At 36.5% G+C, this 25,094-nt stretch overlaps 1 protein-coding gene across 1 annotated transcript in view; it reads left to right on the top strand.

Moving 5' to 3' along the window:
- Positions 1-25,094, top strand: part of TLL1 (tolloid like 1) — a 201,431-nt gene that overhangs the window by 151,467 nt on the left and 24,870 nt on the right. Inside the window, exons 11-17 of the mRNA XM_084626930.1 lie at positions 289-391; positions 2,113-2,229; positions 3,524-3,669; positions 9,695-9,890; positions 10,971-11,096; positions 14,745-14,905; positions 17,796-17,976. Coding sequence (XP_084483056.1) covers positions 289-391; positions 2,113-2,229; positions 3,524-3,669; positions 9,695-9,890; positions 10,971-11,096; positions 14,745-14,905; positions 17,796-17,976 — 1,030 coding nt within the window. The remainder of the gene's footprint in view (positions 1-288; positions 392-2,112; positions 2,230-3,523; positions 3,670-9,694; positions 9,891-10,970; positions 11,097-14,744; positions 14,906-17,795; positions 17,977-25,094) is intronic.

A 25,094-nucleotide genomic window follows, 5' to 3' on the forward strand; every position in this document is an offset into this window, starting at 1 on the left:
TTAGTAAAAACACCCTGGAACTGTTAAGCTAAAGTGGTCAACCTGAAGCCTGCCAGTTTACCTTACACAAAGTTACAGCAGAACCTGTAGGGTTCTCTTATACTTACTATAGGAAATAACTTGGATGCTGCCAAAGGAGTAGCTATTTAACTATCTAGGCAATTGGCAAGACTTTAAGGGTGATCACTATGACTTCGGTTTCACAGCATATTGTTTGGGCGGTCTATATTCTAGTGCTAACTACAACAAAGTGAATTATATGGCATGCTATTCTCCTCTGCATTGCAGATTGTTTTAAACTTTACTACAATGGACCTGTACAAGAGCAGTCTCTGCTGGTATGACTATATTGAAGTAAGAGATGGCTACTGGAGAAAATCACCTCTGCTTGGTATGAAACTGTTTCCCCACTCCGCTCTTGTTCGATGTATAGTTTGCATGCAGAAATTGAACTCCTTGTTTGCTATTCACAATAACTTTGCAAGCCTTTGAAAAGCTGCAAAATTCTCAGGAGATATAAATAAATAAAATAAATAAAAATTCCCCCTTCAGAAAACAAACAAATACAAACAAACAGAAAAGGAAATAAACTTTCATCTCAGTGGAGCAAGACATTATTAAGCAGATGCTTGAATCTGAGCATGACAGATGAGTATGTGTGTACTTAAAATAACTGCTCCTGCAGTATTTCTGTGTTTAAAAAACGAGGTTGCTTTAGATTTGATGGTAGAACTTTAGTAATAATTTTTTGGGGAAGTAGTCAGTGGCACAAGCACTGCCAGTCTGCATAATTGGTAATTGACTTGCTGTGACTAGAACACCAGCTGTAGAGTCCTACTCATCAGCTTGGGCTCTAGTTTTTCTGTTGTGGTTACGAGAGGAGAACTTTCAGTTTGAGTAATGGACATTCAACACACCAATATCTTCTTGCAAGTCAATAATGCAGCCCATGAGACACCCTTTTCTTTAAAAAAAGATAGAGGTGTAGCTTGGAAGATTTGAAACTCCATCATGCCATGCTCAGGCCGTGGCATGCTGGGATAGGTAGGGTATGTAGCATGAACATCCTTTTTCAAGAAAAGGGTGGGCATGGGTATTTATTGCTTCAGGCTGTATTTCAGTAGAGTGTAGGCAAACAGCAACAGAGTTGTTAAACTGGAAAAAAACTGAGATTATATATTTTTGGCCTTTTTAACTAATACAATTTAGGCCTGAGCTATTCTGTGGAATTTGAGAAATATATTGCATGCTTCCACAAATATAGTAGTGGTATTCATGTCCATGTGATAAAGTGCAGATCCATATGATAAATTAGATATATTATGTGCCTTTGTCCGCCATACCTGCAGTCTACCTACTAATCTCATCTACTTCAAAAAGCTGTCATTTTTAAAGTTAAATATATATATATATATATACTGAGAAGCATTAGCATTTTTTCTCCCACAAAATTGGAATTCTTCCTTGACTTTTGCTGACATTATTCCAGTATGAAGTCCAGGATGCATAATGCTCAATTCCAGATCAGTGACAGGCTGAAAGTATGATATCATTTGACTCATTGTGGTTAGAAAGAGGAACACCCTCTTGCCCCTCAATCCCTCTGAAACTTTTACATGTGGTCTCATAGTACTAAAGGAGCCTGGGAATTGTGAAAAATAGCACCAACAAAATTATAATAAAATCTCTCTATCTCTCTACAATGTATTTTAAAGCATTTTTACTGAATTTAAATTGTCATGGTTGGAAAGTATGGGGTGGGGTCAGGCAATAATTATTTAATGACAGTAGCTGTTGAGATTTAAAAAGTAAAACATTTATAACCATTAAACCTTGTCAACATCACATGTCAAAATGTACAAAGTAAATATTGTTAAATCAAACTCTAATGAGTTCTCAAGGAACATTTTTTCTTACTTTGCCTATCTGTACATATCTATTATTATCAATGGAAATATTTTTGTTGATTTGTGTGTATGGTGAAATCAGCATTTATTGATAAAAATCGAATCCTTCCAAGCCTGTTTATAAAGTTAAACCCACGCGTAAGTGCTTGTACGGTTTGGGCCGGAAAGAGCACATAAAGTATGCTTATTCGTTGCTTGTTTTTAGGCAGGTTCTGTGGTGACAAACTGCCAGAAGTACTCACATCTACTGACAGCCGAATGTGGATAGAGTTCCGCAGCAGCAGCAATTGGGTAGGAAAAGGTTTTGCAGCAGTTTATGAAGGCAAGTCCCTGTGAATATTAAAGATGACTTAAGCAGATGGATAAAGATGAACAAGAAACACATTAATATCTTGACAAATGTGGGCATTGATAAAGACTTAAATTAACTTCCTCTGAAATTAGTTTCTTACTTTTTAAGAAAACAGTTTTGGTATGGGCCATCAACTTCATAGATGTGTAATTTTGAAATTGCTGATATGATCACATTACAGACGTCATCCTTTCTAATAGCATCAGTAATGGTGATCATAAGTATATCATGCACATTTTTAAATTCTCAATTAAATGGGAGTTGGAAACTCTCTTAAACGTTTTCAATAGATTTTGAGATCTGTTCTTTAGCACATACCTACATTTCTCCACAGAGCTTACCAAACACAGGGAAGTTTCCATTTTCCTTTAGTTCAGGTGTGTTGAGTCCATTTTGTTAATGACACTTTGGAAATTTAATGTGGCTATCTTTTTCTCATGGGAAGTTTCGGGAGCGGGGAGTTTTGCACATTTCTTGTTGGATACCTTGTTTAAGAGGCAGCGCTGAAGAGAAAATGTATTTAATGTTTTGTTCTATACTTTTAATTCCATACTTCCCCACCTTCTTTCGCAAAATCTGGTTCTATTCCTGCATGTATTGTAGTTTACGTAAAGGAGAACGTTAACAGACACCTTCTTGAAAATCAGTGTAGCCCAGTTTAATACCGTTGAGTAGAAAAGAGTGTGATTTAAATGGAGCCCACAGATGTTTAGTATATGAGGGTAGGCCCCAATCCTGAAAACACTTATGCATTTGAGTAACCTTACTCATGTGAGTTTTTTCACTGAACTCAAAATGTATGTGTTTCCAGGCTCAGAGCGTAGTTTGTAGGTAAAAATTCATAGATGTAGAGGATGAAGTTTCTGTCTCAATATTCTGTTTTACTGAGGCTAATAAACTACATATGGACATGGTTATTGATGGGAAATGTATTTTACATAACCCTAAAAGCATATAAAAAGTGATATTATTTTGTGACAATTTTAATGCCTTTTAAAGCAGTCACAAATCATAAATGTCAATGATTCTGGAGTCTTCTCCAGTGTTAAAGGTACTGCATTATTAAAAACATTAAATACTCTGTGTAAACTGAAAATGTGCAGTAGTTTATACAACCAAGCTTGATTTCAGCAATTTGACCTTTTTAAAGTGTGTACATTTTTTCTTGTATAATTTCATCACCACACAAAATATGACAGTTCAAGAAGAGGGGAAAATGTCAGTCCTGAAAATATACTTAGATTGAGTTTTATGCTTTCATCAGCAATCTGTGGAGGTGAGATCCACAAAAACGAAGGCCAGATACAGTCTCCTAATTATCCTGATGACTACAGACCAATGAAGGAATGTGTGTGGAAAATAACAGTGTCAGAGAACTACAATGTCGGATTAACCTTTCAGGCATTTGAGGTAAAGCCATTTAACTGATTCAGCAAACCATCTAGTGGATAACTGACAGTGCCATTTAAGGGAATCCTCATTAAACCAATGAAGAAACAAAGAAAACTCTCCCCCCCCAACAAAAAAAAGAAAAGAAAAAAAAAGTCTACTGCTGAAGTTTCCTTTCCTTGGGACCTTTCCTGTTGCAGAAATTTTCAAGAAGATTAAAGGGGTTTTATGTTATCTGTGCTATTTGAATTGGAATGTGTTAAATACTGACAATAGTTTCTTTTGACAAATGCATAATCCTGTTTTGCAAGACTGCTTTAGGATTCTATTAAATAATAGAGCTGTTATTTCTTTTCTCAATCTAATTGCTACAAAAAAGGAATGCCTTTCTGGAAAGAAACCACTATTTTCTGTTTTTATTATGCAGAATCAAGTACTGTATTTTTTAAAAAGCCAAATTCATAAAATGGTCTTAAAGCCCATATTTTTTAAATTTAACATATCTGTAATGGATCTATATAAACATTTTTATTGAATGGTACAGGCCAGCAAGCTTGTCCCTAACACAGGCAATTGATATTTCATACAACCCATTATATATACTATACGTGCTGGTTTGAAGTTCACAGCTAAGTTTAGTAATACTCATTCTGTCTACAATTTTTGTTTAAATATTTCACTAGAGTATGAATTTAGGAACCATGGCTCAGATTAACAAAGATACTTAGGTGCCTAAGCCTTGTATTTAGGTGACTACATTCCAGTTTTGGTTCCACTGCAATCTACATTTCCTACGGGCTATTTTAGGTGGCTCCCAGCCCATTGTGCTGGCTTTTGTGGACTGCATTCTTCAGTCTCTGTCTCCCTCCATTTATTTTATAGGGAGCTTAGGTGCCTAACTCAGGTTTTGTGGATCTCAGTGGTATTCCTTTGATTTCCTATTTGCCTAAAAGTGACTCTTAGCATTGCAGTGCCCAAGTCCCTTGTGCATCTGTCTCTTTCATCTCTGTTGTTCCTGGTCTTGCAACCATTAAGTGATGTATGACCCTTGAAAATCAGTGGGAGTTCTGGCATGGAATTATCAGAAGATCAGGACTCGGTGGCAACATTTACCATCAGTAATGACCATATATTATAAACATTAGAAAAGACTTTCATAGGTGTTACCTGCAGTCTCATATCTTTTTGTCAGTCCTAAATTAATGTCCCATACCACATAAGGGCATGAGCTCTTCCGCTGCCCAAGGATCATTTTGAATGCTAGTTAGGCTTTCACTGTCCTGGCTCAGAGTTGAAAATTGTTTTAAATGGACAGTATTTTTAGTAATTCTGTAGTTCTTAATAATCCCTTTCTATATCAAAATACAGAGAGTCTGTTATAATGGATCAGGATTGATTAGGACAGCTCTTTGAAATCTGACGTTAAACAAGATTACTTTGTTTAATGGACAAGGAATGCCTTTCCTGCAATAGCTATACTAACAAAAATATAGAGCAGTGGTTCTGATTTTTATTACTACCTATGAGGAATCAGTTTGTCTTCTCTGAAATAGCAAAAAAATTAGATTATCTCTTTGCTGCATATAAATGAAACAAGCAATGTCCAACTTTAAGCTTATATTGGCAGCAAAGTTTACTAAGCCACTGATAACTTGGTGTCACTCCTTCTTTTGCTTTACCTCCTCTTGTGCTGAAAACTCAAGAGATAGCAAGTGTTTGGAAAAGATTTCAAAGAAATAGATAAAATAAAAAAAAGAAATGTAATCAATATTGGATATACTTATGGCTGAGCTGTAATCCACTCCCCCCAAATGTATTAATTCATGAGCGTTAAGGGTTTATTGTAGTCAGCACATATATCCGTAAAAGAAAATTTTGGAATGTTCTGTTGTTAATGACAAAAGGTATCAAATATCCTTAAATAGTTAACAATACGATAGCAAAATGATCTCAAATATGAGTTCAAATGTGTCACTTTATTTCTATATACTTGGTGCATTGTCCAGCAAAACAGAAAAGTGATTTAAAAATCAGAAGTCCTTGTGTCCAAAAATAGTAAAGGGCAGACAGAAGTTACTACAGTGTGTTTGTGAGAAAATTATTTGATTGTCCTTTGAAAGGTGCTTTTATGTGTCAGAAATTCTGATTGCACACAATGCAATGGAATAATTTTATAAATAACCTCAAGTCTATAATTAAACCCCCAGAAAAGCCAAGAACTTCAGACTTTATCACTGAGTCATCTTGTTTTGCCTGCTGTGGGCACTGCAGCTTCTGCAGAGTGTAGGATTACCTGCTCTTCTTTAGCTCACTGATAGAGGAATTGGACTATGTGATGTTTAGGCAGAGCAGCATAAATATTAGCATCCTTAACTCCACTTAATCAGTCTCTCTCACAATCTCTCTGTGTCTCTCCAGCTGGAGATATTCTACTTTATATAAATAATTTGGTCAGAAGAGAGAGAGAGAGAGAGAGACTTTATAGCCCAGTGGTAGGGCACTCACTTGCAATGTGGGCGTCCCAAGTTGCTAGTCCAAATCATGCAGAGCAAAGATTTGGACCTGAATTTTCGACATCTAAGGTGAGAGCCCTACCACTAGGCTATTGACTATTCTGGGACTGAAAAATAAATTCTGAGAAACTGTCTGAGACAGTAAAAATTTTGAAAATAAGAATCTAGACTGCTCTGCCAGTCGTGTTACCTCCAGATGGGGAAGGAAAGTTGGAGTTCTGTGCATCCCTAAATATGAGAAAGGTGAATTGGACTTGAGCTGTGGCTCATAAAGATGAGGCCTGCTTGTCTCACCAGACCATTAGATCTGGTAAGAACCCTCCTCTAACTCATCTTGTGAGACACTATTTGGGCATGAGGGGAAGAGATAATATAGAATAGGTTGGTTTGGGAGGATGGGTCAGTGTCCTGCCAAGTTCCCACCTGTCGTAACCTCTTTTGGACCATATCCAACCACTTTCTCTGGGTCCCCATGGCCACTTCAAGCAATCTCACCTAAACCTGGAGACCCCATTCTGGCCACTGCTGCTGCCTCTGTCGAGAGGGTTTCTCTGGCTTTCCTTCATCCTCGTTCTGTCATGCTGCCCTGACTTTCTTCGGGAGCCTTCAGCTGCTGATGCTACCAACACAGCTACATTTTTTTGCTGTAAAAATTAAAATATGTTTTATTTATTTAATAACAATTTGCATGTTTTTCACCCACATGTCATCTGAAAGAATGACATCTGAACCCTCCAATAAACAAGGTTTATGGGCCCAGTGAGAGTCATTCCATTACTTTAAATAGGTGTTGGATCAAACTCTATACTGGGAAGCATAGCAGACTTTTGTAGTTTAGCATAGCAGGTCTTTGCATAGCAGTGCTGCCAGATAACACAACACCATAATGTCCTAAAATATGAGACTCAGATAAGGAAAACACAGTTCAAACCAGTTCTTTTTATTTGTTGCCAAAGGGTTTTAAAGTTACTTATTGCTTGTCCAAAAACACTATATTTATCTTCTGGTTTATATTTCAGGTTAATCTCTGAAGATTATTAGTATTGGAACCACTTGCAGTGGTATTGAACTAAAAATAAATTAGTCAAATGATCACCTTACTTGAATGTTTGGTGTAAATCAATAACACTTTATAAGTTGGTTGATTTTTATAATCTTAGATGTTTAGCAACTTACCACTGCCCAAAATAGATTTTTATCTTTCTTCCTCTGCCAAAAATGAAAGGTGATGCTCCGAAAGGAAATTCTTGTGTTTTACTTCAATGAGAGTTGGGCACATGTAATTTAGAGCTGAATTTGGCCCATAAAAATATTTTCCAAACTCCCCTATAGAGTGGAATAATGTTCCTCTATCATAGAAAAAAAATTGAATTTCTGAATGACCTTATGTTCCTGTAAAAATGAACTGTGGACAAAAAATAATACAGTTAGACCCTTTATTGATTTTAATGGGCTTTGAAACAGGTCAAGAGCCCCTACGTCTGAATGCAATAGCTTTTTACTCTATTGCTGTTAATACAATAATGCTAGCAGAATTGCAGATTATAATTGTTAACAATAAAAAATTTTCAATTTAATAACTTGAACAAAAAATTGGAATGTGAAGTACATTTAAAATTTACTCTCTAAACCTCTGAAAAACTGGTGCGCAGATAGACACATGCATGACCACAACATTAGTTGTGCACTTGAAACTCCTACTGAAGTCAGTACAGCGATAATTGTGCCCCAGGTTGTTATGATATTTCTTACTCACCATCCTAACTCTGGTTCTGATGCTACTCATGATCAAAATGTTTAGATGGATCTCGTAATTAATTAAGGCCCTGAGCTTGGAAACACAAAAGCCCCTGTAGCATTACTCATGTGAGTAATCCCACTCATTTTTATGGGACTGCTTGCACTGGGAAAATTACAAGTATGTTTAAGTGTATGCCGTATTGGAGCCTTAGATAAGAAAATGGACAAGTTTTGTAAAAGAGGGACAATTTTTTTTCTTAAAAAAAATGAAATAAACAAAACTGAGCATAAAATAATCAGAAATCCTAATGTACTAAGCTAAAGCTTCTTAGTTCTGCTCATAATACACAGCAGGTATAGTATTTCAGCAACCAATGAATGAACAGCAAAACTGTCATAGAATATATTAATAGGTTTAATTCCATATTACAAAAAATTCCATTTGGGGATGAGATTTAGTTTGCTTGTATTTTTTTAAAAGGGTGGTTCTGTTAATAGATTTGATTTCAGCCTTCTCCTTATCTAAGAAATTTCCTTTTAAAACAGAAATCCTGCCATTTATTTGTATAACCGGTTTTCTCAGAGATATAATTTTATTCTGCTGGATTTAGTTAATTTATTTATAGGCAGGATTCCATGTATTCCATAATTCTAAAACCATGGGGTAATCTAAGGTAAAGCAGCCGTAAGAATTCTGGTTGCATTAGGGGGAAGATTGTCTCTCTCTCTCTTTCTTTGGGAGTCTATCTGAGATCTAATAACTGCAGTTCCTGACATATAAGATCGTAAGGCTCATCTCCAGGTCCTGCTGCTGCTTTACCTTCTGCTGCAACTCCCACTCTGACTGGTGCTCCACACACTACTAGGTAGGGAGTGTGAAGCATTCTAACCTAAGACCTACACAAAATAGTCTCTATGCTCTGAGGTCTTCTGGCAGGATGTGTGGATGAGATGCTCTACCCACGTATTTCTAGTCCAGCTAGGGTTCTCCCATTATATGGCAAAGGTTCAGTCAGCTGCCTGGAATAGTCAAGAGACATCACCTGAAATCAGGAGTCTCCCAAGTGAAACAGGAAACTTAACAGCTTCAGAGATGTAATGATGACATTTTACTATTAATTATTTCACTGCTCACCCTTTTAGCAGCAAATGTGGGTAATTCCAGTCTGCCTCCCACACCGTCTAGGTGCCTAAAACTCTATTCACTGCCAGTACGTCTAGCTTCCCACATCAAATTCTAGAATGTAGTTATGCAGGGTGAATGCATTAATGCAGAATTTTGCACCACAGTGAAAATGAAGAGACAGCATAAAATAAATTGAATTTAACATCAAATTAAAGAACACAAAAATAATACTTTCCTGATTATAGTTCATTTTTATATTCAGTTCAATAAAATTTAAACTTCATTTGTCAAAAACTGCCACTGCATTGCTAGTCTTCTGCACTAAATTGTGCAGAAACCAGGTCTTTCATAGAGTTTAGATCAAGCTTACTGTGGAGTACATGGGGCCTTGCTTTGTAGCTATTTAGACAGAATTTTTTTTTTGCAATTAAGCTATTGTATCTTTTCAACATCTCAACAGATTTTGCTTCTGTTCATGAAAGTGAGTGTAGTAACATGCAGACCTATAAAGAATCTTTTTTTTTCTCCCAACAGTTGTTATACTCTTTTTGACAATAGATATGGACTTCCAAAGGAAAGAACATTTTCTATTCCATTTAACACTAAGGAATTTTATTTAGCTATGTGTTAGTCCATGGTTAAACAGAGCACTGCTGTATATTTACAGATCGAAAGACATGACAACTGTGCCTATGACTACTTAGAAGTCCGAGATGGAACCAGTGAAAATAGTCGTTTGATTGGCCATTTCTGTGGCTATGATAAGCCAGAAGATATTAGATCTACCTCTAATACCCTGTGGATGAAGTTTGTTTCTGATGGAACAGTTAACAAAGCAGGGTTTGCTGCTAACTTTTTTAAAGGTATGTATTATATGGGGATTGACTCTCATATAGTATTGAAATATAGAAGAATTACAATGTTTGTCTGCTCTGTTACAAAGAGCATTAAGGATGTAATATTGGTAGAATAAAAAATTAATATTATTTTAGTTTCTGTTCTGATTAGAGTCGAGGTGCCTGATTTTCCACTACCTTTCACTACCTCTTTCTCATTCAGTCATCAGTACCTAGGCAAACTGGGTGTAAAATGTTAACCAATCAAAATGGCAGTGTTTTTACACTGACTTTGCACACATGTAAATGACTACAAATGCACAGGGTGTGGATGTAGAAGCTGTGTGGACCTGGATTCCCCTCTGGAACCCATGGTACAGGTAACCTACTCCCCCTTATTCCCTTGCCCAGCCACAAAGGGCTAGTGCTGATCTGCCCTTACCATCAGTTTTCACTCTGTACAGATATGGGGGAGGAGAAGATAATTGTCAGTGTTTATTTCAAATGAGAATATTCTTCATATTTGCCACTGTGCAAGGAAATGCTAAATACTACATCTCAGGCATATTTGAGCATGAATATTATGAGCATGTTTCACGGCTAGCAAAGATAATGCCGTATTCCGTTTTTTTCTGATGCATCTTGTTTCCTTTAATATCAGTAGAATGAAAACTGGGATTTGAGGATTCTGTTAATCTGGTTTTGAGTATGAATTCAGGATAATGTACAAATTCATTCTGTTGGAGATAAAAGTGCCCTTCAAGTGACCCTGCTGAGGATTTCCAATCATTCTCTCAGTACTTTACACAACCTTTAGATTGCTGCTGCCTAAATCATTGTATGCTGGCCACAAAATGCTTATAAATTAGGTCTGTAGCTGTCAGTTGCTATTGTAATGAAAAAGAAGAACATAACGTTTTATTGACCCGGTTTCAGGTCTTTAAGATTTTAAAAATGCTCCAGTCAGTAGAGATGATGTGCTATACAGACAAGTTCAATGGCATGCACACCACTTGCTGCAGATAATATCAATCTGTTCAACAATTACAGATGAGGAAGATAAAGACTTTTAATTAATGCCTTTTCCATTCTTTTATGTCTTCATAGAGGAAGATGAATGTGCCAAACCTGACAAGGGGGGCTGTGAACAGCGGTGCGTGAATACCTTGGGCAGTTATCAGTGTGCTTGTGATCCTGGCTATGAACTTGGGCCTGACAAAAAGAGTTGTGAAGGTACAGTATGCTGCTAATTTAAAGAAGTCCTAAAACTGTTAGGTATGTCATTTTATAAAGCCATGTTTTGTGTACTAAAGCTTATGCATTAGTGAGTATAGGTATTATCATATAGTTTGAAAAATATCCTCCACTGTACAATGTCTGTCTATAATAGTCTTTATCCATTTTAGTATTAATTACTAATTTATCCCGTTCAAGTTTTATTGTTAGTTAACTGGAAAATTATATACAGTAGAACCTTGTTTATTCACACTTCACTGATCCATACACTACATAATTTGCCTTCAGAAAAGAGCATTTTCTGTGTGTGTATTAGGAAGGATTTAACAGCATAGCAACACAGTGAGATCTCATATTTCAAAGACTTCATTATTCTTATAAAATTATCTGACATAAATTTACTACATACATAAATATACATTGCTACAATGTATTGTAATTAAAACTAAGCTTCACTTGTCAAATGAATGAAATACCAGTTTGTGATATGTTATCCTTGTTTTTATAACTACATTTGTTGACTTGCTCTCTCATTTGCCAAAATTTAATGATTTGCAATGGGTTTCTACTGTTATTTTAAAGTGTCCTTTTACTTATCGTTTCATTTAAAAAAGTCATGTTTGAAATATAATCGGATATCAAAGCTTTTTATTAAAAGCAAAGAAACTAGATTTAATAATCGTCTGAAGAAATCAAAAAGGCCCTTACATGGAAGATATTGCAAAACTAGGATTGGATTAAGATATCTCGTTGCCCATAACATTGAATATATGCACACTAAATGAAGCTCAGTACTACGGTCATTCAAATAGCGATAATCATATGCTAATTCACAAATACCAGTAAATTCAGACATGAGACATTTTAGACCATCCTTATTTAATCTATTTTGCCTAAGTATTGTTAGTGGTCTGAGAACATTGCCCAGTGACGTGGTTCTGTTTAGATATAGTTAGTAGGTATTATCTCTGAATTCTACGATATTGTGGGATTAAACCAGAATTATGACAGTAACATTCATTATGTATTTTGTATTTAGTTTCCTTGAGCTTTATTTTAAAGATAGTATTAGAAATGCATGAGACATTCTCAGTATGCATAGCTCATTGACATGCATACTGAGAACATGCATAGCTCATTGTCTGGTTCCAGGATCCTGCATGGAGATGCAGGACTTGTCTGCTGACTCATACCGGAAGCCAGAATAGGTGTATCCCAATCCAATTGTAAAAAAATGTGGTTTTTTTTTTTGGTCTGGGTGCCTATCTCAATCAGTAAAGACTAGGGAAGAGAGGAAGGTCTTGCAGAAAACCCCCTAAAACAGACAGTTCAGGAGAAACTACCTCCCAGTGCTCCCGTACAGATCCAGGAGCAGCTCTGATGAGAGTTGCTGTCTTTTCCATGATGTACCTTCTCAACAACTTCCCCTCTGACTGTATTTCAGAGAAGGTAGGAGACTAACTCTGGCTACTCCATTGCCTCCTTCCCGACACAGCCAAGCAGGGTAATCCAGGAGAGGGGAAAGAAAGGAGAACTTGAGGATGAACAGCCACTTACAGCTCCCTCATTCTTGTTAGAGCAGCTTAGGGATCTGTATCACTTGTGCCAACTGGCCATGGTCCCCAAGGCTCTGTAAACCAGATGGAAATAACCAGAGTGCAGTATGTTCCAGCCAACATCCAGCTTTCAACTCACCTTCTGCACCACTAGGAGCTGATATGCTGGTTCTATACCCTCATGCTGGGTTGCAGGGCGGGGATACATATAGGTGGTTTCTGGTCCCTTAGCAATGTCTGTGTTTCACAAATGGAGTGAAGCAAGGTAAAGAATCTGCCTTCAAAATATTGCTCATGCCCTTTGAGTTGACTTTTTTGAAATAGGAGTTTGGCCCTCAGGCGGAAAATTTAGTTACTCCTTTCTATTTGTGGTGTATATTTGGTCAGATGGTAAAGTTCTGCTGCCTGGTTGGGTGATTGAATTTTTTTAATGGGAGAATAATGAATGACTAATGAGATTAGCAGAAATTCTTCTGAAAAAAGGTGAAGCAATGAAACTGTCTGTATTCAGTATATTGCCAAGACTGAGAGAGTGTAGAACAGAATTTGGATAGTTTATTCCCAGATATGTTCTGAATTTTTCACCATATTATTTGAACAACTGCATTTTTAACAAAAGTAACCTTTGTACATGAGTAATACCTGGGCACCGTGGAATCATAGATTAGGGTTGGAAGAGACCTCAGGAGGTCATCTAGTCCAACCCCATGCTCAAAGCAGAACCAACCCCAACTAAATCATCCCATGCAGGGCTTTGTCAAGCCAGGCCTTAAAAACCTCTAAGGATGGAGATTCCACCACTTCCCTAGCATTCCAGTGCTTTACCACCCTCCTAGCTAAATAGTTTTTCCTAATATCCAACTTGGACTTCCCCCACTGCAACTTGAGACCATCGCTCCTTGTTCTGTCATCTGCCACCACTGAGAACAGCCTAGCTCCATCCTCTTTGGAACCCCCCTTCAGGTAATTGAAGGCTGCTATCAAATCCCCCCTCACTCTTCTTTTCTTCAGACTAAATAAGCCCAGTTTCCTCAGCCTCTCCTCATAAATCCCCCTAATCGTTGTTGCCCCATCCCCCAAATTGTTGTTGCCCTCTGCTGGACTCGCTCCAATTTGTCCACATTCTTTCTATAGCAAGGGGCCCAGAACTCGATGCAATACTCCAGATGTGGCCATACTGTTGCTGAATAGAGGGGAATAATCACTTCCCTCGATCTGTTGGCAATACTCCTACTTTAACACATCCCAGTATGCCGTTAGCCTTCTTGGCAACAAGGGTACACTGTTGACTCATATCTAGCTTCTCATCCACTGTAATTCCCAGGTCCTTTTCTGCAGAAAAGACTTAGCCAGTTGGTCCCCAGCCTGTAGCAGTGCTTGGGATTCTTTCATCTGAAGTGCAGGACTCTGCACTTGTCCTTGTTGAACCTCATCAGATTTGTTTTGGCCCAATCCTCCAATTTGTCTAGGTCACTCTGGACCCTATTCCTACCCTCCAGTGTATCTACCTCTCCTCCCAGCCTAATGTCATCTGCGAAAATCCTGAGGGTGCAATCCATCCCATCATTCAGATCATTAAAATCCCTGGGGGAAGAGACCCTTTGGTAAGGAGAAGGCACATTTATATAACATATGCTGAAAGGACAGCTGAAATCTTTCACCCTTTCAGATTCTGCATCAGGGACAAAGTGTGTTCAGGAGAAGGGGTGAGGGAAGCAGAGAGTGATGCATCCCATGGAGCCTGGGAAATACAGATGAAGAGACAGGAGCTGGGAGGATTGTGGGAGTATATGGAACTGGGTGAGAGAAAAAAGGGTGAATGTGATAAAGTGTTGTGTAGTGTTTCAGTGCACTCAAATGTCTTAAATTAGATTGTAAGATGTTGAAGTCAAGGACTATTCTTTCTTTGTGTTCGTATCATAGTACAATGGAGCCCTGATCGTTATTGGTATCTCTGGATGCTACTGTAATACAAATAATGTCTGAGAGGGCTGAATCTCTTACTTAATATGTTTCTGTTAATAACAAAATGTGGTTTCAGGGGAGTCTGCAAATAAGTGAGGCTCTTCCTTTTCATTTTACATTACAGCGGCTTGTGGGGGACTTCTGACAAAGCTAAATGGGACTATAACCACACCAGGATGGCCCAAAGAATATCCTCCAAACAAAAACTGTGTGTGGCAGGTGGTTGCTCCCACTCAATACAGAATTTCAATGAAGTTTGAGTTTTTTGAATTAGAAGGGAATGAAGTAAGTAACCATGAACTGAAAATTATACAAACTAGTCAACCGTTGCAGGATTGTTCAAAAATAGCAATTGTCTCATACAACACCACTGCTTCAAATACTGGAAATTTCCATGGAACTTCTTGTTTTCATTGACTTTGAGTTTGGGACTGTTTCTAGAGTCTTTCAAAACATACATAGCATGGCTTGCTCTCTTTTAAAGATATGAATATCATAATGTATATGTATTAAAAGAAATGCCTTTGCTGAACTTCAGCTGGGTTTTTTGTAAACAAACTAAAACAAAACAAATGGATGAGCCATTAATTGGAGAGAATTCAAGACAAGACAAAAATCTGGAGGAACTGAATTATGTGTAGAGAATAAAAGTATTGAGTATATATAACTTGGTTAAATGAGGAGTAATGGAGCATTATAGCCATCTATAACCATTTCAAGGTGAGAATCCTAAGAAAGGAAAGTAACTTTTGGAGTGGAACAGGAAGTATAATAAGGAGCAATGGAATGAAATAAGTAAAGAAAAAGCATGTAGTCTGAATATTAAAATAAACTTCCTACTTGGATTGTGGAATGAACTCTATGATTTTTTGTTTTTTATTTTTTAAGTTCCTTGGCTTCAGATAGTTAAGTATACAGCATCTCAGTCTTAATAGTCTAGTCTACAGACATAGAATCATTGAAATGTAGGACTGAAAGGGACCTCAATAGGTCATCTAGTCTGCACTGAGGTAGGACTAGCTATTGGCTAGATCATCTCTAAATGGTCTTGATAATACCCATAGAACATGGCATTTGTCTAATCTGTTCTTAAAACCCTCTGATGATGGAGATTCCACAGTCTCTCTGTGTAATTTGTTCGAGTGCTTAACTACCCTGACAGGAAGTGTTTCCTAATGTCCAACCTAAGCCTCCCTTGCTGCAATTTAAGCCCATTATTTCTCATCTGGTCCTCTGTGGATAAGGAGAAAAAATTATCTTCCTCCATTTTATAACAACCTTCTACTTACTTGAAGACTTTTATCATGTCCCCCCCCACATTAATAACTAAAACCTCACAAATCTCTATGAAATAAAGCAATGTCATTATTAGAAGAAAAATAAATGAAGGAAACTTTTTTTCCTCAAAAACTTTTGTTTTCTAGCCAGCTCTAATTTTTGTCTCCATTTTTCAGATGAGGAAACTGAGTCAGTTGTCCAAGGTCACACAGGACATATGACTGGCAGATTGTGGGGAAAAATTGTCGATCTCCTAACTCTCAGCCCTGTGTTTTGATCATAAGACCATTCTCCTCTCTTGTGTTGCTAAAAATAGATGTTAGAAAGATAGTACTAACAGAAGTTGTGAATTTCAATACTTTTGTTATCCAGAAGAAACTCTTATAGTATATCAGGCCACTAATACATTTTATATAGTGTCTAAAAATACAGACATAAAATGGGTACTAAAAGTCCACATGTTAGAAATGATTTAAATACTTATTTATTTTGAGACTTAGTTAACCATGAAATTGTTTTTGCTGAATAAATAATTTTAAATTAGCTGGATATATTTGTATACATCTTTGCTAATCAATACAATTTTAATGTACTTGTACTTCTATTAATGTTTTATATACTGCCATATAACGGAAATTATATCACTAAGCCTACATTCGAATAATATTACATGTCTAATTTAAACCCACAAAAGCATTAAAATTCACCTTAAGTCATGCTGATAGGCTTAGCATGTGAAAATCCCAGGTATCAAGATGAGAATTTAACACAGGTGAGTTAAAGTAGACGTCCAGTTGTAACTCAGCATTTCCTTGTGCCTGTTACATTAAGCAAGACTCTTAATATTATTTAAGTGGAGTTATTATGAATTAGCTGCATTCCACAGCGGTAACATGTGAAAGTGATTCCAGTAGTTATAAGCACTTTAAACCTTTCCCTCCATTATGGCAAAACATTGGAAATCATTTTTATAGTCCATAAAAAGATAGCAACAAAAGCCAAAATAATATTTTTGTGTAGTTTAAAAAAATAAAGATTGTGATTTATAAAACTCATGCTTTCATTTCATGCACAATCTAAGCCTTGTATGAATCCCCCGGCCACTGTTTTCTCTTAAACTATTAATTGCATAGAACTGGAAAATTTTTGATTAAATGATTGATAGTTGAGCCTAAGAAGCTTAGAAGTTTTTGGGGTGGAAGGTTTTATATAGACATGGGATTATGCACTGAAAGTATTATCCTGGGTTGTAGGCCTTGCATAAGGGGTGATTTTTTTAAACCTCCTAATGAAAATGACACAAATTAGTCCTCTAATTTATATCAGTGCCACTGTTGAGAAGGAAGTGACACTATTAACAATGCAGATTTATACTTTCATAAGAAAATAATGTGGTCTTAAATTTAGAATGGGAAAGACTTGGCTTGCAGAATTTCTGTATTCAAGGTAATATATTTTAGGTTATAGGGTGTTAAAACCAAACCCACAAACATACATAACCCATAAATGTTTATGATTCAGAGATGGCTTTATTCTTCAAAGTGAACATTGTCTCATGTCTTTAGAGTTTTTCCTTTTTAATTTAAATGGCTGAGCTATTAAACACTTTAAAATGTAGAAAATGTAGATACTACATATTCATGCATGAACTTTGTCTTAAAACATATCATTTAAGAACTTAAATATGTTGTAGTGTTTAAAATTATATTAAAACAAAATCAACAAACATTTATAAAGGAGTATCAGAAAAGATGCAAAAATATTAAATATTGAAAAGTCAATAAAATATTAATTTTGTAACATAAATCAACAGAAGATATTACATTTTAAGTGTAGAGGCATTTATATGGAATTTTAATCTATTTTTGGCTAATACAAAAATCTTTCGCTTTCCTAGGTTTGCAAATATGATTACGTGGAGCTTCGTAGTGGCCTTTCTTCTGACTCCAAACTGCATGGTAAATTTTGTGGTACAGAAGTGCCTGAAATTATCACATCACAATACAACAATATGAGAATTGAGTTCAGATCTGACAACACAGTCTCAAAGAAAGGCTTCAAGGCTCACTTCTTTTCAGGTATTAAAAATCACTCCTGTACTATGGATACCTCTGAGTATAGAATATCTAGATGCAGTGAATCTTTTTCACAGGTTGTGTTCTTCATTGCACCAGCGATGAATGTGAAAGGCCTCTCTCCTTTTGATTACAGTTTTAATTTTCGGTTCAATTTAATAAGTTAATAAAATATAACAATAGTTATCTTGAATTGAAATATATGAATAGTGTGGGAAATCTGTGAAATAGGAGGGGTTTTTTCCCTAACAATCCAGAAACATATTCTACAGATATACACAGGCTGGTAGGTAAAAGAGAAGAGAAACCTCACAGTGTGCCCAAAATTTACCATAACAGACTTCTGTTACTCCAGTTTCTTTCTTTCTTTGTTTACAATCCCTGTCATAATGTGATGTAAATAATATGTTACAAAATATAAGTACATTTGTGTTTTGCTTTCGCTACCTCTTTTTCTTATTAAATTGCATTATTTATGACTTGTCTCTTGCTAGGTATTTGTTAAATACTGTAGAATCTTTCTTGCCTGATTTTGAATGTTTTAAAGGTTTGTGGAAGAACAGGCCCTGATTCTGCATACATCTCGGAACATGCTTATCTTTAAGTACATGGGTAGCTTCCATGTGGCAAATCAGAAATGGTATAAATTGCCATAGTTCCATTGACTTCTATGGAGCTATGACATTTTACACCAACTGAGGATGTGCATAGTTGACTTTAATGGGACTATTCATATGAGTAAAGCATGTACGCGAATGTTTTGAGGATCACAGCCCTAGTAATCACCCACTTAGGACTCTGTTATAACCATGTTTCCATGTGGCAGAATACATTCTGTTAATAGTACTAGAATTCTTCTTGTGCACTCTTGTATAATTAAAAATATCAGTTACTATATCTAGGAGTTGAATTTTACCCTCTCATTTTCTGATAAGAATTTAAAGTTCTTGAGAGCTAGAAATATACTTAAGTTTAGTATGTAACAAATGTTTTACTAGCTTACTTTATTATTGTGCTTTTGGCTAAATGTTATATTGTAAAAGCCTAAGTAAATGCAGTTTCTGCTCTGGATAGTTTCAGTAACTGACGCATGCATGATACATTTTGTAGCAAAGTTAAACAGCATGGTCCAGCATATTATGTAAGTAATGTTGCTTAGATCTTTTACAAAGTGGGAAAAATATCTGTCAGAAGCTGTAATGTACGTAGACAAGAAGTTTAAAGTTTAGCAGCCCCAAAAGGAAGTCTGATGTTTTCTTTTATGGTTTCTCAGATGGTTTATTCTAGCAGTGAGGAAAGAGCAAAGTAAATTGTATTTCCCATATATCAGACAAAGATATTAACACGTGTTTTACCTCCTGAAACCTTTAAACATATTGTATTTGCTGATAATCACATTTCTGCAGGCAGAGACATTGAGATCAGTTTCTGGTTTATGTAAATGACATTTTTAAGGTCACAGAAGGTTCTTTTCCTTGTAAAATGCCATTTTAGATTATTGTCATAAAGCTTTAAAGGTTAACTATGTATTTATACCTAAATATCTATGCACATGAAACGTATGGGTCCCATCCTGGAACCCTTGAGTGAATGGTCCTTATTTACATGCTGAAGGGTTACCCATTAAAGGCAGTGTGTATTATCCTGTAAATAAGGGCTAGTGGCTAGCATGATCTAGTCCTACATTTTCAGATCACAGTATACATATTAGTACACAGTATACATATTTCTGAGTTAAGCCCTATTATTTTGATACCTTTATAGGGGTGCTAGGTAGCAAAAATAGCCCTGGTATTCACTGTAATCTGCTTTTTAGCTGTAGCCCAAAAGTTATGGATGATGAACATATTGAATATAGAGTTGGTTTAACAAGCAATCTCTTTTTCTGCATTTTAAGTGTTGATGAATTGTTTAAAGAATGTTAACCCTATTAGTAGTCATAGTTTGTACTAAAAAGAACTCAGAACAACTGTGTGTGGTGGGGAGAGACCAGGGTTGTTGTTCATGGGGTTCAAAGGATGGGCTTGTCAACCTCTGTGACTATTTATTTATTTATTATTTTTCTTTGGTCTCTGTTTTGAAAACTAACTTAGTTCACAAACCATTTTTTCCTGGTAATTTAAACTCACAATTCTTTTAAAGGGCTAAATTTATCTCTGGATTAAATTCACTAAAGTCAGGGAATTTATACTAGGGATGAACCTGAACCAAAATGTTTTTCTGGTTAAAGGGAAACCTGTTTTGCATAGTGGGGATAGAAAACTCTCTCTCTCTCTCCCTCTCTCTCTCTCTCTGACCCTTCAAAAGAACTGGATGGCCCACATGGGTATTCCATATTCACTGTATAGTATGCATTTATTTTTCATTGGAATTCTTTTCCATTCTGCTCCCTGCTCATTTTTCACAGTCTGTCTGTATTTACTTTTCACCCTGTTTGCCATTCTGTTCCATTTTCCCCATCCTTTTTCATTTAGTTGTTTTCTTCTATGTGACTTGCTTTTGTTCCTTTTATCACAGAACACCCACCTCCTAATCTTTTAGTCTAAGTCAAACTTTTGAATCCAAGATGCTCAAATGAGTTTGAAAGTAGATAAAAGAAGCTTGGTTTTTTCTTTATCAGCACACTAGCAGTTAGTCACCCTCTTCTCTCATTACTGCTAAAAAAAGGAGTAAGATTTAGAAATCCATCATTATAGACAACGTGTGCTCTTGATCCAGGCATTGAGGGCAGTATATGTATTGAAATCTTCAGCACATATATTTTGACTTCTGAAAGTTGACATTAGATCATCATTTGGCCTGACCCTATGTTCTTCATTAATTCCTCATTTAATTATGCCTTATGAAAAATACAAGACTATATTTAGCAAAGTTTACAATTAAACAATGTATAGATTAGAGAATTTAGGCATGTATTTATTATTATTTTTCAGTTTAAAAGTTGTATTGGAAGGCCTTTAAGCATTGCACTAAAATCATAATAGAATGAATATAACCTCTTAAAAACTTCACCATTCTAATTATACAGCCCGTCATCACCACAAAAATCTAGCAAAAGGGCAAACCCAATATCTGTATGGCAATCCACCCACCAGCAAAAGGTACATACAATGCTAAGCAAGAAGATAGTAGATTAACAAAACGGGGGCGAGAGCCAAGACATTTAAAAAAGAAAAAGGGTACCATCCTATATAACATTCTTATAGATATCCAAGGGATTATTTTGGGACTCCTTTGCAAGGGAATTCCACAACCAAGATACAGTACCGAAAGTAAAATCCCTGCAAGCTACGTGGAAACTTTTTAAAGACACAATATAGGCGCTCTACTTAAATGTATACCCCAATTTAAAAAACATAGTAAGAGAACCAAAAAACAGCCACCGTGGTTAAACAACAAAGTAAAAGAAGCAGTGAGAGGCAAAAAGGCATCCTTTAAAAAGTGGAAGATAAATCCTAATGAGGAAGATGGAAAAGAGCATAAACTCTGGCAAATGAAGTGTAAAAATATAATTAGAAAGACCAAAAAAGAATTCGAAGAAAGCTAGCCAAAGACTGTGCAGCGGCAGTCAAAAAAGCAAACAGAACGTTGGGAATCATCAAGAAAAGGATAGATAATCAGACAGAAAATATCATATTGCCTCTATATAAATCCATGGTACACCCACACCTTGAATACTGAGTGCAGATGTGGTTGACCCATCTCAAAAAAGATATATTGGAATTGGAAAAAGTTCAGAAAAGGGCAAAAAATGATTAGGGGTATGGAACGGCTTCCATATGAGGAGAGATTAATAAGACTAGGACTTTTCAGCTTGGAAAAGAGGCAACTAAGGGGAGATATGATAGAGGTCTATAAAATCATGAGTGGTATAGAGAAAGTAAATAAGGAAGTGTTATTTACTCCTTCTCATAATACAAGAACAAGGGGCCACCAAATAAAATTGATAGGTAGCAGGTTTAAAACAAACACAAGAAAGTATTTTTTTCACGGAATGCACTGTTAACCTCTGGAACTCCTTGCCAGAGGGTGTTGTGAAGGCCAATACTATAATGAGGTTCAAAAGGGAGCTAGATAGATTCATGGAAGATAGGTCCATCAATAGCTATTATCCAGGATAGGCAGGAATGGTGTCCCTAGCCTCTGTTTGCCAGAAGCTGGGATTGGGTGACAGGGCATGGATCAGCTGATGATAACCTGTCTGTTCATTCCCTTTGGGGCACCTGCCATTGGTCACTGTCAGAAGACAGGATACTGGGCTTGATGGACCTTTGGTCTGACCCAGTATGGCCGTTCTTATGTTCTTATAACCAGGAGTCCTCAGCCATGAAAATCTTGCCTACCTTCTAGCTCATTACTGGCTGAGCCTAAATTCTGTGAGTGGACCCCACCCCAACGGATTGTAAATGTTGAGTACAGGGCAAGAGACAACCTAAATTATGAAGGTTTTTATAGTCTAATATTACAACTTTAATTGTGTCCTTTGGCTAGAAGTTGGGTGTAAGAGACTCCCAGGTGCTAACTGAAGGAACAAACAAGCAACTATATTCTGTAACATTTCCCGTCAATGGAACAAATTTGAAGGAAGTCCAATTAGAAGCACATTACAGTAGTCTCCCTTAGAGCTGACAAAGTCTAGTATGACTGGGGTAGGTTTATGTCTGAGGAAACTTTCCATACAATCTGGAAACACTGAGCTCCATCAGAAATATTTGAGTGTGACCTTCCACACACACACACACACACACACACACACACTTTTGTATGTGTCTGACAGGTATTAATCATTCTGTCAGAATAACAGGCATGCACATACTGCCAATAGGTTCCGCAGAACACTTAGTCTTACCCAGGAACATCACCTCAGTCGTGCCTGGAATGGTTTCAACAGTCTTAGCTGAATAATACTACATAATGGGCAGATACACAGCATTATGCCTTCTTTTCAAACATAAGCATTCCAGTGATACCACCATTCCGTTTGTTCTCACCAAGCACTTCACAAATATATGGGATCTAATGGAATGCTTAGGTGAAGATGTGTAAGTATCCACAGCCACCTTCTTTGAGTTCTTCCCCTCCAGGAATGAGCAAAGTGGAAAAGCAACACTGCACAATGCCTTCTAGGACTGAAAAGATTGGGACAGGTTACCTTAGAGAGGAGATGAATGAGAAGGATCATGATGAAGGTACACAAAATAATGAATTGTTTGGGAAAAGTAGATCCGGAGCTTCTATTCCCTTTTTAAAATGCAAGAACAAGGGGACATTCAATGAATTTGAAAGATGGCAAATTCAAAGCAAATAATAATAATAAAAAAAACTTGTTTGCACAATGCATAATTAGATGATGGAACTCATTGCCATGGCATATTAACTGATAACTGAAAGCTGAGCAGAGTTAAAAAAAAATTAGACATTTATGTGGAGTTATCCAGTTAGACTAGTAAATATATTTTTGAAAAAGTTTTGGAAGGGATATAAACACTCATTATTTAAGGCATAAAGCCATTTCTAACTATTGGACTTTGGTAGGAAAATTCCCTTGGGGGCAGCTTATCCCACAACTGGCTGCTATGGGGTTTTGTTGTACCTTCCTCTTTAGCAGCTGATCCTGGACAGTAGTGGAGACAGAATACAAGACTACATGGCCTATTAATCTGATCCAGTAGGATGTTCCTATGAATTGCCAAGCAACAAATTGACTGTTTCTGTATGAGACATCTCATGTAGTCAAATTTGGTGGACAAAATTATGACAATCACATCCCACAAACAATTCTTGCTAAGCCGATATTGATCCAAAAATCCAGACACAGTGAATTGTGGCAGTACAAGCCTTTCAGCATCATACAGTCAGATCTCAACTGCCAGTTTTAAAAAAGGGTAAATGGGATGACAGGTAATTATAGGCATGCCAGCCTGACATCAGTTGTGGGTAAGATAATGGAGTGGCTAATTTGGGACTCAATTAATGAAGAATTAAGGGAAGGTAATGTAATTAATGCAAATCAACATGGGTTTATGGAAATCAGTCCTGTCAACCTGACTTGATATCTTTTTTTTATGAGATTGTCAGTTTGGCCAATAAAGGTAATAATATATTTAGATTTCTCTAAGGTGTTCGACTTGGTACCATGTGACATTTTGATTTTAAAAATTAAAACAATATAAAATTAATATGGCACAGATTAAATGGATTAAAACCTGGCTGATAGGTCACAAAATATAATAGTAAATGGGCAATTATCATTGAGTGGGTATGTTTCCAGTGGGTCCCGCAGTGATTGGTTGTTCGCCGTATGCTATTTAACATTTGTATCAATGACTTGGAAGAAAATATAAAACCATCACTGATAAAGTTTGCAGGTGACATAAAAATTGGGGATGTGGTAAATAAATAAGAGGACAGGTCACTGATTCAGAGCAATCCAAATTGCTTGGTAAATTGGTCTCAAGCAAACAAGACTTTGATTATGGCTAAATGTAAGTGTAGACATCTAGGAACAAAGAATGTAGGCCATACTTACAGGATGGGGGACTCTATCCTGGGAAGCAGTGACTCGGAAAAAGATTTGGAGGTCATGGTAGATAATCAGCTGAACATGAACTTCCAGTGTCACGCTGTGGCCAAAAGAGGTAATGCAATGCTAGGATGCATAAACAGGAACTCTAGTAGGGGCAGAGAGTTTATTTTACCCCTATATTTGGCACGGTTGTGACTGCTGCTGGAATAGTGTATCCATTTCTGGTGCCCACAATGCAAGAAGAACGCTGATAAATTGGAGAGGGTTCAGAGAAGAGTTACATGAATGATTAAAGAATTAGAAAACATACCTTACAGTGACAGAATCAAAGAGCTCAATCTATTTGCGTAACAAAAAAGAGAATGTTAAGTAAGGGTGACTTGATTACTGTTTGTAAGTATCTAAATGGGGAACAAATATTTAATAATTGGCTCTTCAATCTAGCCCAGAAGGGTATAGAATGATCCAATGGCTGGAAGTTGAAGCTACCCAAATTCAGACTGGAAATAAAGTGTAAATTTTTAATAGTGAGAATAATTAACCATTTAAACAATTTACCAAGGATCTTAGTGGAATTTCCGTCACTGACAATTTT

Source organism: Lepidochelys olivacea (assembly GCF_965140295.1).
Source record: "Lepidochelys olivacea isolate rLepOli2 genome assembly, chromosome: 4".
Classification (NCBI taxonomy): Eukaryota; Metazoa; Chordata; order Testudines; family Cheloniidae; genus Lepidochelys; species Lepidochelys olivacea.